The 16,529-nt window shown below is 39.6% G+C and overlaps 1 protein-coding gene across 1 annotated transcript; it reads right to left on the minus strand.

Annotated features, from left to right (window-relative positions):
* Positions 1-348: 348 nt before the first annotated feature.
* Positions 349-7,507, minus strand: LOC131225761 (momilactone A synthase-like). Its single transcript, XM_058221349.1, has 3 exons — positions 7,455-7,507; positions 6,499-6,570; positions 349-1,237 (listed from the first exon to the last, which is right to left on the minus strand). Exons 1-3 carry the CDS (start codon positions 7,472-7,474, stop codon positions 433-435), a joined length of 897 nt encoding a protein of 298 aa, XP_058077332.1. The 5' UTR covers positions 7,475-7,507; the 3' UTR covers positions 349-432.
* Positions 7,508-16,529: the final 9,022 nt, after the last annotated feature.

The raw sequence follows: 16,529 nt of genomic DNA on the forward strand, positions 1-16,529 counted from the left end.
GAGGGACTGGAGAGGGAAAATCGGCTTGCGGCTGGGGATGAAAGGGCGGAAACGAAGGTAGGGTTTTTTTAAACAATAAAAATATTAATGACCCCGCAAATGTTTCAATGGTAGGAGTATAATCTTGGCCCACTTAAGCTTTGGATCTACCTAATTTTTTCCATGATGGCATAAAATGATTTGGAAAAGCATATGAAGGGGATGAATTTCTCATAAACACCATAGTGTGCCCCACAAAGCTTGGCATCCCTGATCATTGACGGCTACTTTGTATGCTTACATTACGTGACATTAATGATCGAAGAGCATTTTAGCCTCTTTCAAAGTAAGCAGGTTTTATTTTTTATTTAGCAAATAGACCCAAAGATAGATGGGTTTTATTAAATGTATTTACAATGTTTTATTAAATTCAATATCTCCAAAGGTGACATTTCACTTCATCACCTCATCCAATGCCGGGAATGGGAAACTCTTGGAAGTGGTGAAGCTTCCATCTACCACTAGATTGTGACCGCTCACATACTTTCCATCATCCGATGCGAGATAGAGGGCTGCCTTCGCGATGTCATCCACTCCGAATTTCACCCCCTTTATCTCGCCAGATTCGTTAATGATCTCCGTTAGCCGTCCTACATCAAGCCCTGGGTAAAACTGTAGAAATGCAGAAAGTGCCAGCGGTGTCGGTAGAGTAGGAGGCGAAATGCAATTCACCCGAATTCCGTACTTAGACAGCTCTGCCGCGACTGATTTCACAATCCCCACAACAGCAAACTTAGAGACTCCGTAGGAACTGTATAGAGTGCTGCCCAAGATCCCAGCCACACTCGCTGTGCAGAGTATGCATCCTGTTTGGCGTGGGACCATGACACGGGCCGCGTGTTTGATCCCTGCGATCACGCTGCGAACATTGACCTTCATGACTTGGTCAAATTCTTCCAAGTCAAGATCGGCAATTCCAGAGACAAGGGTACCGGAGATCCCAGCATTGTTATACATGACATCAAGGTGACCATGTTTTAAGACAGCAAAGTCAACAGCGCTAGAGATGTCGGATTCTTGGGTGACGTTGCAATGAACAAAGGTGGCATTTGGTCCAAGCTCCATTGCTGTTTTCGCCCCGAGTTTTTGTTGGATGTCAGCAATGATGACTTTAGCACCATTACGGATGAATTCTGTCGCTGTAGCTTTTCCGACGCCGCTTGCCCCACCAGTGATCAACACCACCTTGTCAGCTAACCTGTTATCAGAAGCAAAATGTGATAATATATACTCTCTAATAATAGTTGATGCAAGGAAGGACGTGACGTCCAGCGCCATTTTCCCAAATACACCCAACTTCCCTGGACTCCGCACAAGGATTTCTCGAATCACACGAGAAAAAATAAATAAATAAATTCTAGAAAATTCGTAATTTGATTAATGTCTTATGTGCATGTCCCTGTTACGTAATTACCAAAAATATAAAAAAAAAAATTGTGGATCCATCTAGTGGATCCCACCATGGAAGAACTCTGCAGTTAAAACTCTCACAAGATCCCAGCCATCGAAATGCTGGCCCGTAAATTGACGGTTGCAAAAGTTGCCTGGATGGCATATTCACTACAAAAGGGTCGAGATCTGATGACTTGGGTCATCTAGCGGAAGGAATTTTTTGCTTCATCGACCATCCAAGGACCCACTAGATGAACGATCTGGAATCTGGATCACTAAGAGATAGATTCCACCTCCACATACGGAGTGCTCATCTCATCCAATGAAAATAGATAATTCAGGACAACCACTGTCTGATCTAGGCCATGAATATGCCATGACAGAAAATGTAGAGTGATCAATACATCAGGCGGGCCATACGTAAGCCTAACATTTAAAGAAGTTGATGGCTCATATTCAACAGTACAGATGGACCACATGACGAGTGAACCACGATAATTTTTGGGCCAAGCATGTTCACAGCGGCCACCTGGATGACCCATACCTTGAGCATGTGCCACATGGGCCCATCTCTTAGGTTAGGCCTTATCCCTTATAGGCCCAGCAGATGAAAGGTAAAGATCACATCTCTTTTCATGCCCCACATAATTAATTAAGTGTACGGGCTTAGACCTGGGCCCACTGGGCTTTCTGATGTGATAAGGCATCATAGTATCTAAAGCTATATTGCATGAGTAGGCCTATATAGTTCCAAATAATGGGAGCCCGTTGATCATAACATAGGCCCACATAAAAATGTTATGTAGATTTACGAGAGTGACTGAAAAGATGAATTGCGAGATGTGTTCAAACGTGGCAATCGTGTACGAGATCAGGAACAATCATTACGTGTGGCCCTACTGTAAATATGATCCGACCCATAACTCCGGTCAAGCCACTCATCAGGTGGGCCACATCTGAGAGAAGAAAATTGTGGTCAGAAAGAAAGATAATCACCAACCACCAATATTTAATGTACATACATGTGACCCATCCGGTGAGTGGACCTACCTGAAGTTTTGGGACAAGAGGTGTTCTCATTGAGGCCATCAGATGCATGGCCGGGATTTTACACACTTGTGCACAATGGGGGTTGTGTCCGGTGATTCACCTCTTCAGTCACTTGTGTGCTCGGAAGTAACACCTCTCGGTTACTCATATGGGTCAAATAAGCTATATGGACAAAAGAAAATCATGGCGCACGAAATGGTGGGTATCACTAGCTAATCTCCACCATGTATGAATCGAACTGCTTGTACAATTGTGTTGGAAACTAATTCAACTGATCAAGCCTAAATATTACATATTTATCCCCTTAATTGAACTAGTTTTGAATGCATTTAAGAGATTAATTGATCTAATTAGATATGTTTTATACATGCCTGGTAATTTGGAAGATAAAGTCGAATATGTACTTAAAATGATGAATTAAAGCTCAAAGAATGATCAAGCGAAGAATTGAATGTTTGGAAAACAACATCGAAGATTTTAAGTGTCAAAGATACAAGAAAACCAAGTACAAAGGGTGAAGAAAAGTCTGAAAAATCATACAGTACAATAACAAAAATAATAGACTGTAAAATCCCACATGAAGTTGGTTTAGTTTAACTAAAAGTACAAAAAATAGTCCAATAAGAAACAATGATTTTTAGACTTAATTTGGTTTGACAGTTAAGTCCGACCGATGTGATGTTCAGTGCCACCCAAGGAGGGTTCGTCGTGACCTAAAAGAGACAGACTTACAAATTTTAATGAAATTTGGCTGTAGCAGAAGACAAGTTCAGGTAGACTCAGTGTGACTTTGTTGCAACTGAAGGATATCGTCAATGTGACCAAACCGTAACAAAAGTGTAGAATTTCGAAGTTGGTCCAAAGTTGGTATGGATTTTTCTTCTTAAAAGGGGTGTTTTAGACTGTTCTATATATGAATTAGGGCTTGGGAGAAAGATCAAGGGGGTGGCGGTGCTTCTACAGAACCGCATACTTCTTCTTTAAACCTTTCGTTCTAGTTTATCTTTTAGGTTTTTCTTTTGTTTTTGTTATAAGATGTTAGGCATGTTAAGCCAATCTCTAAGAGAGGGTTAAGGGATGAAGCTTATAATTACAATATTTAAATTATTTAATTCAATAACAATAGTTTGAATGATGATAATAGATTAGATTGGTTTGAATTTACTTTATGAAAGTTATTTATTTATTTATTTCCTTGATTCACTATGAACTACGGTTATAGTGGATATTTTGAATGAGCAATTACTTAGCTTGATTAAAGAAGAAATCAATTTGTATAATTGATTGATCCATTGTAGACTTTTGTTACAGTAGACACTATTGATTCCCTGTGATTGAGATTTGAGTGCTTCGTGAGAGAAACATTCAATTGAAATCATGTTTTATTAGTGTTTATGATTTGTTTAATAGAATTATCTTCCAATTGGATATGATAAGATTTCAATTTCAATTGAGTTATAAGAGTTGAATTAACGAATTAGATATTGTGATTACTATAAACGAACCTGATTTAAACCTCTGATAGTAAAATCTAGTACACTTAGGGATAGTGTGTCCGCCGGAAGTGGAGTAGGGAAACCGAACCACCATACATGCTTGTATTTGGAATTATCATTTGTGTACTTTTCTAATTATGCTTAATGTGATTATTTTATTGAATTGTATTTATGCATGATTAGATGAATACTAGGATTTGAATAGTTAGCACATCCTACACATATGTACACTATCAATTATAGCCTAGTTACATAATTAGCATATCTTTAGTAATCCATGTGATTAGATCAATATCTATTGGCTTAGAATCTTTAAAACTAATTGTTTTGCTTAGTTTAATTGACATATTAGTTTAAGTAAGTAATTGTATGTTAAAAAGTATAAATTTTATTTGGTCCTCATCACCCCCAGGACATAGTCACCATTCTATAGCTATGCCAAACTTCCGCTCATAGTTATGATATACTATTTCACGCAATTTCATGTACCGTTATCTGAATTGAGACACTTAACCAGTCTCCAGGTTTGTTTATCTACTTTTGTCTTCCATTCCTTAATATTGGCAAATCTTGTATGAGGCATTTAAATACGCTTGTAATCGTGATTAGGGTAATTCAGAACGTGTAAAGAGCTTGAGAGCCAAGGGTTTTGAAGGGAGAAACTAGGATTTCATTTATAAGTTATTACATCTCTTGTAGTCTTTTGATTATAGTGGATTGATTTTCTCTTTGTGTCATGGTTTTTTTCTAGAGTTGTACACGAGTTAAGCCGAGCCGAGCTTTGCTCAGCTTGTGCTTGACTCGGACTGCTTGAGTCCCAACTCGTACTCAGCTCGGCTCGGCCTTTGAGCTCGAAACAGCAGCTCGTGCTCAGCTCAGCCGAGTTTGAACCAAGTTTTCGAGTTAAGTTCGGTAAGGGAAGAAGAAGGGTAAGGGAAATGGCGACTGGGCAGGGCAGAGACCGTCGGACGGTCGCTGTGGCCACCAGAAAGGTCGCTAGACAGGGCAATCGAGCACCTAAGAGAGCGAGGGAAGAAGAACAGTGAGGCGACTAAGCGCCTGAGACTTGAGAGAGAGGGGGAAGAAGGGTAATGGTCATGCAGGTTAGGGTTTTTTAAAGGGGAACGAGCGCCTGAGAGAGAGGGTTTTTTTTTTTTTTTTTTTTGAAGGGGAACGAGCGCCTGGGAATGGGATGGGTAGATGGGTGGTAGAGTTTTAATTTTTAAGGGGTATATATACCCTGTACCGAGTCAAGCCGAGTTCGAGCAATATTCGAGTCGAGTCGAGTCGAGCAGGGGCAAAATCGAACTCGGCTCAAACTCGTTTAGAGCACCAAAAATTAGCTCTACTCGGTTCGAACTTAGCTTCAATCCGAGTCGAGTTGAGCGAGCGAGCTACCGAACTAACTCTACTAGTGTACAACTCTATTTTTTTCCTGTAAGGGTTTTCCACGTAAAATCTGTATTCTATGTATTTGCTTAGATTTTTTTTATTTTTTTATTTTTTTTAATTTTTAAATTGCATTGTTTGATTTGATCTTAGGTTGCTTCAGCGCCCAACATCATCTCCATTATTTCTTATAGTATGGTCCACTTAACTTTTGAATTTGGCTCATTTTATAACTCACCCGAGGAGATGGGATAGACTTCTTGGGAGCGGAACCACACCATCTCCAGTGGGGATGAAATACCATACTAATCGGCCAGATGTACAAATGCTAATGCATGTGTTTTATCCAATCCATCCATACATCTTTTCAACTCATTTTACGACATGAAACAGAAAAAAGGTGGTTCCAAAAGCCTGAGTGGACCACACGAGAAAAAATAGTGGAGATTAAACGCCTACCATTGAAAATTTCACAGGGCCACGCTGATATTTGTATTTTCCCTTTGCCCGGCTTCTATGTGACCTTATGAGCAAGTTGGATGGTGAATAAACGTCTTGGTGGAGCTAGGAAGACTAATGATATCATTAATTATCCGCACTATTTCCTGTGGCCTGGTCCACTGGTGCATTGAATCTGCCTGATTTTTGGTTCATGCCTTAAAATGAGTGGCAGATAAATAAATTTAAAAAAAAAAAAAACATGCACCACGGTGGGCCCTACAGAGTCGGGTCACGAGGGATATCCCTGGTGACCGGGACAGGGTCAAGCCGCATCCGTTCGACATTGACTCGAGCATTACGGTGGAGCCAGGGGACCCGATTGTAGTGGTAGAGAACTTTAGCCACAGCACACAACGAAGGGATAACTACTAATCGAGACCGTTACATCTAGTGGGCCCTATCATAGATGGACCAGAGTTCAGTTTGCATAGCTACAACACAATCATGTGCATTCCTTTACCATGTTTCGCTCACCGAATGTCGACCACTAACTATTTTTTCTACATTCGTTTTGAAGGCTACTGATTTAACGGTTTAAATAGACCACTAGGTGGAAGGTCCCAATTAGTCCCAATTGATGGACACTTCCCACCATATTGAGTTCTTGAGGTTAGATAAGGGTGATTGCTACCTGGCAGACTCGGTCGAGAATCGCCTGAGCCTATTCTCCACACTCCATTCTTTCAAACCAAGGTAACTTCTCCTGCAAAGAACCCAGCTTAAATGATGATGATCCATGTCATGAGGGTGGTGCAATTTACTAAATGGTACCAAACGTGCATTGGATCAAATTCAAAAGAAAACATAACCCCAAAAATCTAAATATCATATCTTTATAAAAAAAATTAAAAATTAAAAAATTAAAAAAAAAAAACAAAACAAAATCGTATATATCCTTTCTGGTAATAACATAAAATAAAATCCGAATCCTTTTTTCGCCCAAAGCAGGTATTTCTTGATTGTTGCAATGTGACTAGTCTACGTCATCACTAATATTGTCAGTACTGATGTATTAAATGCAGTTAGTGATGACATGGCCAATCACATTGCAACGTACAAAAACCTTGGACGCAGATTTACTGCTAGAGCCTTTTGCAGGAAGCTCCGTGAGAAATCTATCCCGTGCCAAAAATGAACTGCATCCAATACTCAAGTGGGCTGAAAAAATGAGAGTGGAATGTCCACAGTTGAAATATTCCTAGGGTTACTGAAGCATTGTATCATGCTAATAGGAATGATGTTATGGCTGATATGAATCGCATGTAAACATCGCTGTCAATCCAGGGAGGTTTTAACTGTAGAAATGAGAAATCTCCATAACCATTTTTTCCTTTTGTACGGCCCACTTGAGTCTTGGATCCTGCTTACTTTTGACCTCAATTACTAAAATGAGCTCACACAATGGATGCATGGGTTGGATTTCTCACAAACATCAAATTGGACCCCACATAGGTTTCCAGCACCGGAACTTGCTAATCCGTCTCCAAGACCCTTGCTTGTGGTAAATGGAGCGGATCCGGACACCATAAAATGACATGCATAAGCTCAAAAGAATGAGTTGTTCATAATGGGTTAGAAAAGACTAACCTGAATCCAAGCCTCATCATATTCTGATTTAGGGGAGAGAGAGAGAGAGAGACAGAGAGAGAGAGAGAGAGATGCACTACACTTCTCCAATCTCTTGCCCTTTTGCACATTAGAATGCTCTTCCACTAGCCCTTTTATAATAGAGAGCCCTAACAACCTTCTCCTCGTCGTATGCGTGCTCCTTGGCACACATGTGAGGTGGAGACGTGACCTCTCTCTCCACATTCTACATAACTCACGTTGCTGCCCTTTGGAGATACTTTCACACGTGTGAGAAGTATGGCGCGGATAGAAGTGTGTTGAAGATGAATGGATGCCGAAACGCTTTTTTTGATGTACAATCCGGATTGACGAGTGGAGGTGGGCTAGTGGGTCTCATGGATACACAACTGGATGAGAACGGATTGGCTACTCCTGGTGCTCTGTGGGCCCCACCATGATGTATGAGTTTCATCCATGCCGTCCATCTATTTTTCTAGATCATTTTATTGCATGATCCCAAAAATGAGATATATTCCAATCTCAATTGGACCACATTACAGGAAACAGTGTTTATTGATCGCTGATCATTAAATTTTTTTAAGGGCCATAAAAGTTTTGGACCAAGCTGATCTTTGTTTTTTTCCATTCATCTAGGTTTGTATGACCTAATCAATAGATTGGATGTCAAATAAACAGTACAGTGGGCCTTAGGAGGATTTTAATGGTGGATATCCAATCACTATTGTTTTCCTGTGGTGTGGTCCACCTGATATTTTCATCTATCTCATTTTTGAGATCAGGGACTAAAATGATCTTTAAAAATGAATGAACGGCATGGATAAAAGACATACTTCATAGTGGGGCCTGCAGAGCCCCCACCAATAGCCACCGGGCTAGTGGCGGGGAGTAGCCAATCCGTTTCCCAACTGGACGGTCTTGATTGCCTCTCCTCTTTCTAAAAAATAATCAAAGCTGCTGGTTTCTCTTTCCTACAATTCCTTCTATTTTAAAAAGAAACTATTGCACGCTAGCTGCTTCGGAACGTTGACATGATATCCCTAGTGGGGGTGGCTACCAGTGAAGTGTTAACTGACAAGCTAACAAAAAAAAAAACCGTTGACATGATCCACGTTATGGATTCTTAAACTAACAAGCTTCCTTCTCACTCTCCGCTCACGTGGAGTGTCGGGTTTTAGGATGATTTTCACCGTACATATGATAGTTGCGTAAGTGATATTGCGAATGAACTATCCAGATTAGAGTGGTAGGCACTAGACGGCTGATCTAAATGGGCGGATTGAATGGATTAGCCAGGTGATTTCGATATCTAAACTTTGTGAACTACTGAGATGCTTGAGTCGCTGGTCATGTTGGACGGTTAGGTTTTCGGGACCGAATGATCATGAAGATGGACGACTAGAATTGATTGCAAGAGGTGATGGACGGTTGGATGTTGGGTCCATCTCCCATTCCACAATGCCTTTTCTTTCCTTTCATTTATAAAGAAATGCATCACCTCTCTTAATGCTCTGCTACGTTAAGTTCCCCCATTGTGAGGGTCAGGTGCTGTGTCTCATTAGGAAAAAACTAAACCGGTACATTTGATGAGAAGAGTGCATGCTTTATAATAAAACGTCAAAATTGTATTTAAAAAGATCATTAGATGAATTTAATAAGTAGGTGCATTGGATGGTCCAGAGAATTTATAAATGTAAAGTGAATGAATGATTAAGTTGACAATGACTAGCCAATGAGGTAGGATAAACTGGAGAATGGTTTAGAAACGTAGATCAACCGGTGGTTGAGGAGATATAAGGGTGACATGGATAAAGGCCTATGTGAACCATTATAAGTCATGATGTATGGCTACATTGTTGTGTAGGAAGATGTGAGAGAGGCATGAGCAGTTAGATAAATGCAGATACCACTACAAGAAAAGAGGCCTAAGCCGACCGATGGCCCAACCCTTTACCCGCAGCCAGTTTTATCGGCTACGGGCAAAGGGACGCCCTATAAAATAAAATAAAAAAAGGCCCTAATCGCTATTTGAGCGCTGAATCTCTCTGCCTCTCGCTCTCCCTCTCGTGCTCTCCCTCCCTCTCTCTGCCTCTCCCTCTCCCTCTCCCTCTCGCGCGCTCTCTCTCCCTCTCTCTCCGTCTCTCTCCCTCTCGCGTGCTCTCCCTCTCCCTCTCCCTCCCTCTCTCTGCCTCTCCCTCTCCCCTTCGCACGCTCTCCCTCTCCCTCTCCCTCTGCCTCTCCCTCTCGCTCTCCGCTCGCTCTCCTCTCACTCTCACTCTCCCTATCTATCTCTCTCTCAAAACCCTATTCCTGTCTCTCTCTCTCTCTCTCTCTCTCTCTCTCTCTCTCTCTCTCTCTCTATCTCCTTGGCCCTCTGCTCCAGTTCGGTCTTCTACTGCTCGTGGATCTCGGATTCGCAACCATCTCAGGTATGCTTTGTTGACTACAAATCCCTAATTAGAGATTTACGTTGTCGAATCCATTTTAGAAATTTGCATTGTCAATTTTCTGTCTTCTTCTTTTCTTTTTCTTTTCCAGCTCATTTATTTCACACATCAGTTACTGATTTCTTATCTTTTGTTGGGTTGATTTGGCTCCTAGAAAGTAACCCTAATTGAAATGGAATCCATTAGCAAGGGCTGCTGCACATGTTTGGCTTCTGGGAAATGCTTGAAAATGGATCCTATTTCATGTTTTGGGGCCATTTTCCTTCATAAAAGTTGGGGAGCAAATTTTTGGAGATATCATTGGTCCTATTCTTGAAATGTTTATGTAGCTAGCCTTGAGATCTCGTCAATGATGCTAGATAGTCGCGGTTCATTTTCACTGTTTTTAGCTCAGCCACCAACTCGTAATGAGATATGATAATGCTGAATAAAAAGACAAGATTTTCGAACTATGAAAATGTAGAAGGAAATTGGAAAGTAAAACTACAACACAGAAGGAAAAAACAAAAAAAAAAAAAAGAAAAAGAAAAAGAAAAAAAAGAAAAGAAAAGATAATGAAAAAGGAACAACTGTAGGGAGGAAAAGAGGGCATTAGCTTTGAAAATTCAGATTAACTCCAATAAAGAAAAACAGTTTCCAAGATCTGAAAATGATGGGCTATTTTTTTGGATCAGCCTATTTTTTTGTCCTCATCCTAACACTACCTGGTGCAAATGATGGGCCGAGTAGATGTCACATACACAGCACAGTAGGCTCCACAGTGCTTTTTTTTGCACGGAGAAGTTTATGGGAGTAAGACACCATCTGTTTATTGTAGATGCTTACTGGCCCATTTGTATGTTTACGTGAGGGAGCCCGATTTACCATCACATCCATCTGTTTAGGCCCCTTTTTCACCAACATTTTTTCAACTAAATACCAAATGAAAATAATGAGAACACATTTGACTGGAATACAATTCATATAATCATTCAGTAAGTAACAGTACAATTGTATGATGGCGGCGATGTATTTCAAATATAAACTTAAATTAGACTCATGCATGTTGAGCTGCCCACAATCTGTCGATGAACAAGTTCATGAGATCCAAGCCATTCATTATCTAGTTCCAAATGAAGTGCATTTTGGAACGTAAAGGATTTAAATCCTTTTGAATCTGATGAATGTGAACCGGTCCTTAACAATTAAACAATAAGATCAAGTTGATGCTGTAGGTTTCTTCAAGGTCCTGATACAAATCAAGGAACTGTCTCTAAAATTAGAGAGGCTATCAAAGAACAGAAGGAAATCACCGTTCGGCTGATCAACTACACAAAGAGTGGTAAGTTGCTAATATCAGTACCATGGGGTGCCTAATCATGGATTTGAACCATTCATTCATTCATACAACTAGGATCATGCCATGTTGCAAAAGCCACACCAATTGGATGATCCTAAAATCTAATCAATAGCATGAAAAATGGATAGTTGAGATTGAATGGAGAAACAAAATAGATCCAATCATCATCTTGAAAGTTGAAACATCTAGTAGATAGATCCCACTTTGTATTACTTAAGATTTAGGTTCTAGCCTCACACTATTCTGCATATCTGCTCCATTTTAAGCTGTTGTAATCCATTTGTTACCTAAGCCATCCTAAGCTCGTTGTCATGAATATTGAGCACTTCTGTTGGTTGTCTGAATTGATCTTGTGGTTATTTATTTCATCTTGCTTTTGCAGCCTGGACTAGGCACTGAAGTCTTATTGTTTTGCTACATTCACAGCTTACTGGAATGATGAGAAAGGAGAGGCCACCTTGTGCTATTCTGTCGATATATCAGTTGCAGTGGCTAATAAAAAGGTACTTTTGCTGGTAACTTGTCCAAACACTGGTATGAAAACATGGGAAACCTATGGTTTTATCACCTATATTTGATGACTTATCAAGCATACGTATCCATAGATTCCATACATGTGCAACACATATGGGACTGCTACTCTATTTGTTGGGACCTACCGTGAATGGGGCATACCCCAAAATTAGACCATTTGCATGATCATAACCATTCATCTTATATATATGTATTAATTGGTGAAAGTGTGTTTATTGATGATATGGCCTACTGCAATTATGTTAATTTCTAGTTAGACAGTAACAATAATTGAAATTTGAGGGTTAATATCTTCTTGATTAAACAGGATATTTGCAGCTCTATTTACGAGTACATCTGAAGATTCTGAACAACCTCATTTTGGTGCGCAAGTCATCTAAGTCCAAAACAGATAAGGTTAGGTGACTAATTTCCATTAATATATGATATTCCTCATTAGTTTTCGGAAAGGTAGTGCCTACAGTTTCACCCAGAAAAAGGTAAACCACAACACATGTAACAGACTGTAACTTCCTATTCACATTGTTCTCTTTGCTATAGATGAAAATTTTTATGTTTATTTTTTCATTGATTAGCTGCTTTTATAGCTTTTTAATTTTTTAATTTTTAATTTCTAATCAATATGCAATCTTTTATTGTTTGCTATTGTCATGGATATGCTTAGATACTTAGCTTACTCCTGACTTGTAACAGATCATTCTCCTTTCTCACAGTTTCTTGGAACTTGTAACAGATCAATCTTTAGTAAGAGTCTTGTCTCAACCCATCTAATGATTTTATTAACTTGTAACAAATCATTCTTTATTAAGAGTGTTGTCTCAACCCACCAAGTACATTGGACAGTTTCCTTTATCTGGCTACAGTCCCTGTCAGACCAGAATTTCCTATTTGTTTAAGACAACTACATTTACAGCACAAGTAAGATGCAATAGATACAGATTCCTTTATTTTGATGGAAGCAAACCTGCTCTTTACTTTACCAGGAAACTTCAAATGACATTTGTTGCTAATCTTGATAACCATATGATATATGCTTTGTATGTTTATTCAGAGTTGTTATATATGAGAATGAAGTTGCTAATCTTGATAACCATATGATATATGCTTTGTATGTTTATTGAGTTGACTTGTATTGCAAGGTCATATCAAAATTTATATAAATCCAGTGCTCATGTGAGTCATAATAGGAAAATACAAATTTGGGCAGTATGCTTTATATGTATTATATTTTTTTTCTTAAATTATTATTGTGACTTGTTAGTTTATAATTGTGACATGTGATTGTGATTTGTAAGTTAGATAATTAGTTACCCGTTTGAGGATTTCTATGTGGCCATACATAGATATGGTGTGTTTTTGGTGGCATAGAAATCGCTCGAATTGCCATATTTTGGACAATTCAAGGTTAGATGGATAGTATGCTTTCATATAATCTATTTAAATGTTCATGCCTGATCTGCGGTCCATCTCCTCGTTTCTCTCTGGATATGTTTCTTCTGTTCCGTATCCAATGGCAAATATCTTTACATTGCTTCAGATATTTGACATCGGAATGTAACATAAGATTAATTTATCTGGAGAGGCATGGGGAGATGCTGCCGGATTTTCGACGTGGACGTTTAAATGAGAATATGAAAGTATTACAATCTATCCAACCTTGGATGGTAACTAATTTATGATTTAATTGAGTGGTGGTCCCTGGAAGGTGGGAACCGCTGTTATGACCATGACGAAGCTGTCCATTTCCTATGGACAGCAATATAGGGGTCCCTGGAATGTGGGAACCGCTATTATGACCATTTAAGGTTGGATAGATTAGAATGCTTTTGGTTCCTTAATTTAAATGTTCATGCTCGTTCTGCATTGCATCTTTATAATTGATTTTTAATGTCAAATATCCTCACATTGTGCGGATACTTGACATGAGAATAAAATGCGAGATTAACATATCTGGAGAGACATGTGGAGATGCTGTCAGAATTTCAATGTGGGCATTTAAATGGGAACATGAAAACATTACAATCTATCCGATCTTAGTTGGGTGATTGATTTAGTCAATTCTAGTAAATCTTTGACAATAGTGAATCTTCAAGTGAGTCATTCTAGTTAATCTTTCGTAGGAAGCTTTGTCGAGCCTACATTGTATTTTCACCAACTTGTCTTTCGAAGTGGCTAAGGAACATAGTAATGGATAAGAGTTGGATTCGTATGTCAAGGTACCTCAATAACTTTTAGTTGTTATGGCCCATTGGTTAAGATGCATTTTTTTGACATCTCCTCCAATTTCATTGGATGGTTTAGGGTGAGCAACGAATACTTAAGTGGAGCTGTGAAATTCCTAGATTTTGCATTTGCAAATGCAAGCAATAGAAGGAGGATCCTATGTCCATGTAAGAAATGCAACAACAACTACTGGGTGTCTCGACAAGAAGCATACGATCATATTGTGTGTGATGGATTTAATACGAGTTACACCCATTGGCGTTTTCATGGAGAAGCTACGTCTTCTTTTATGCCTGCTACTACAAATGTTGAAGGTGATGATCCAAATCCATGCGACGATATGCACGGATTGTTGGAAGATGCATTTGGACATACACTGGATGGTCAAGAGAGTGATGCAGAATATGGACCTACACCGGGGCTTAATACCGAAGCGCAACAATTTTTCAAATTGGTGGAAGACGCCGATCGGGAATTGTACCCAGGGTGCAAGAAGTTCACCAAGCTATCTTTCGTTGTTCGACTATATCATGTGAAGTGCCTCGGTGGATGGAGTGACAAATCGTTCACCATGTTGCTTGAACTGCTGAAAGAGGCACTCCCCGAGGGTGAAACTTTACCAAAGTCTTTCTATGAAACCAAGAAGATCATTGGGGACTTGGGCTTGAAATATGATAAATTTGATGCTTGTCCCAATGATTGTATGTTGTACTGGAAGGAGGCCGCTAGTGAGCAATCATGTGCTACATGTGGTGCTTGTAGATGGAAAACGGTTGAACATCAGATGACGAGGCAACTTCTTCATTAGTAAAAGATCAAAAAATTCCGGCTAAGATATTACGCCATTTTCCCTTGAAATTAAGGTTACAGAGATTGTCCATGTCATAAAAAATAACTTCCGCTATGAAATGGCATTTCGAGAGTCGAGTCGCACCAAAGATGGAATATTAAGGCATCTTGCTGACTCCCCAATGTGGAAAACTTTTGACCATGACCACCTGACATTTTCTTCGTACGGACGCAATGTTAGACTCGGGTTAGCAGCTGACGGTTTCAATCCATTCAGGACAATGAGTATTGCCCATAGCACATGGCCTGTTGTTCTGATACCATATAACCTACCACCATGGATGTGCATGAAGCAACCGTATCTCATGTTGTCCTTGCTTATTCTTGGACCTTCTGGACAAGGTAATAACATTGACGTATATATGCAACCTCTGATAGATGAGTTGAAGGAATTGTGGGAGGTTGGCACAGACACTTATGATGCCTCAAGCAATGAGATATTTCGAATGCGCGCGACATTGTTGTGGACTATTAGTGATTTCCCTGCATATGCAAACTTGTCTGGATGGAGCACTAAAGGACGCCTCGCTTGTCCTTGTTGCAATAAAGATACTTCATCTAAATGGTTAACGCATGGTCGAAAGTTTTGTTATATGGGTCATCGTCGATTCTTGGAACTTGATCATAAGTTTAGAACTGATAGCAGATCCTTTGATGGCACGGAAGAATTTTGTGAGGCGCCAACTCCGCTATCTGGGTCTGATGTGTTGGCTCAGTTACAAGGAATTAATGTCACCTTTGGGAAGAAGACCGTAGGCAGTCATGGGCATAAGAGAAGACGAGAAGACAATGAGGAAGAAAGACATAACTGGAAAAATAAGAGCATTTTCTTTGATTTACCGTATTGGGAGCATAATCTATTACGTCACAATATAGACATGATGCATATTGAAAAGAATGTATGTGACAATGTGCTTAGGATATTGTTGAACATTGAAGGGAAAACAAAAGATAATATGAAAGCACGTCTTGACATGCAAGATATGGGTATAAGACAAACATTACACCCGAGACAGCTCTCATCAAATAAAATATATTTGCCACCTACATGCTTTTCTATGTCATCGAGTGAAAAGGATGATTTCTGCAAAGTCTTGAAGCGGGTGAAAGTTCCAGATGGTTATGCAGCAAATATTTTATGATGTGTGCATCTCAAAGAGCACAAAATTTTAGGACTCAAGAGCCATGATTGTCATGTTATGATGCAACAAATACTTCCGTTGGTGATACGAACAACACTTCCTCAGCGTGTGAGCTCAACCTTGCTTGAATTGAGCAGTTTCTTTAGGGAATTATGTTCCAAAGTAGTCCGAGTAAAAGATTTCGACCAATTGAAATCTCGAATTGTGCTAACACTTTGCCATCTAGAAAAGATCTTTCCATCGGCTTTTTTGATATTATGGTGCATTTGCCTATTCATTTAGCGAGTGAGGCCAAACTAGCAGGATCGATACAATACCGATGGATGTACCCCATCGAGAGGTGCGTGCTAATATTTATAAATTAATTTTATTTTCCATGCTATTCTAGTCATGCTAATCGACCATATATTTCTGAACTGTTTAATATTGGTGACCATAGGTACCTACACACATTGAAGTCCTATGTACGTAATAGAAGTCGGCCCGAGGGTTCAATTGCAGAAGGGTACTTGGCAGAAGAATGCTTAACTTTCTGCTCAAG

The sequence above is a fragment of the Magnolia sinica genome, chromosome 14, assembly GCF_029962835.1.
Source record: "Magnolia sinica isolate HGM2019 chromosome 14, MsV1, whole genome shotgun sequence".
Classification (NCBI taxonomy): domain Eukaryota; kingdom Viridiplantae; phylum Streptophyta; class Magnoliopsida; order Magnoliales; family Magnoliaceae; genus Magnolia; species Magnolia sinica.

What these genes read in the sequence shown, in the direction of transcription:
- LOC131225761 (XM_058221349.1), bottom strand. Translation starts at nt 7,474, where the DNA reads ATGATGAGGCTTGGATTCAG. An exon ending in ATGATGAGGCTTGGATTCAG is followed by an intron (nt 6,571 to 7,454) that starts GTTAGTCTTTTC and finishes GGTTCTTTGCAG; the next exon opens with GAGAAGTTACCTTGGTTTGA. An exon ending in TTCTCGACCGAGTCTGCCAG is followed by an intron (nt 1,238 to 6,498) that starts GTAGCAATCACC and finishes TTCTGATAACAG; the next exon opens with GTTAGCTGACAAGGTGGTGT.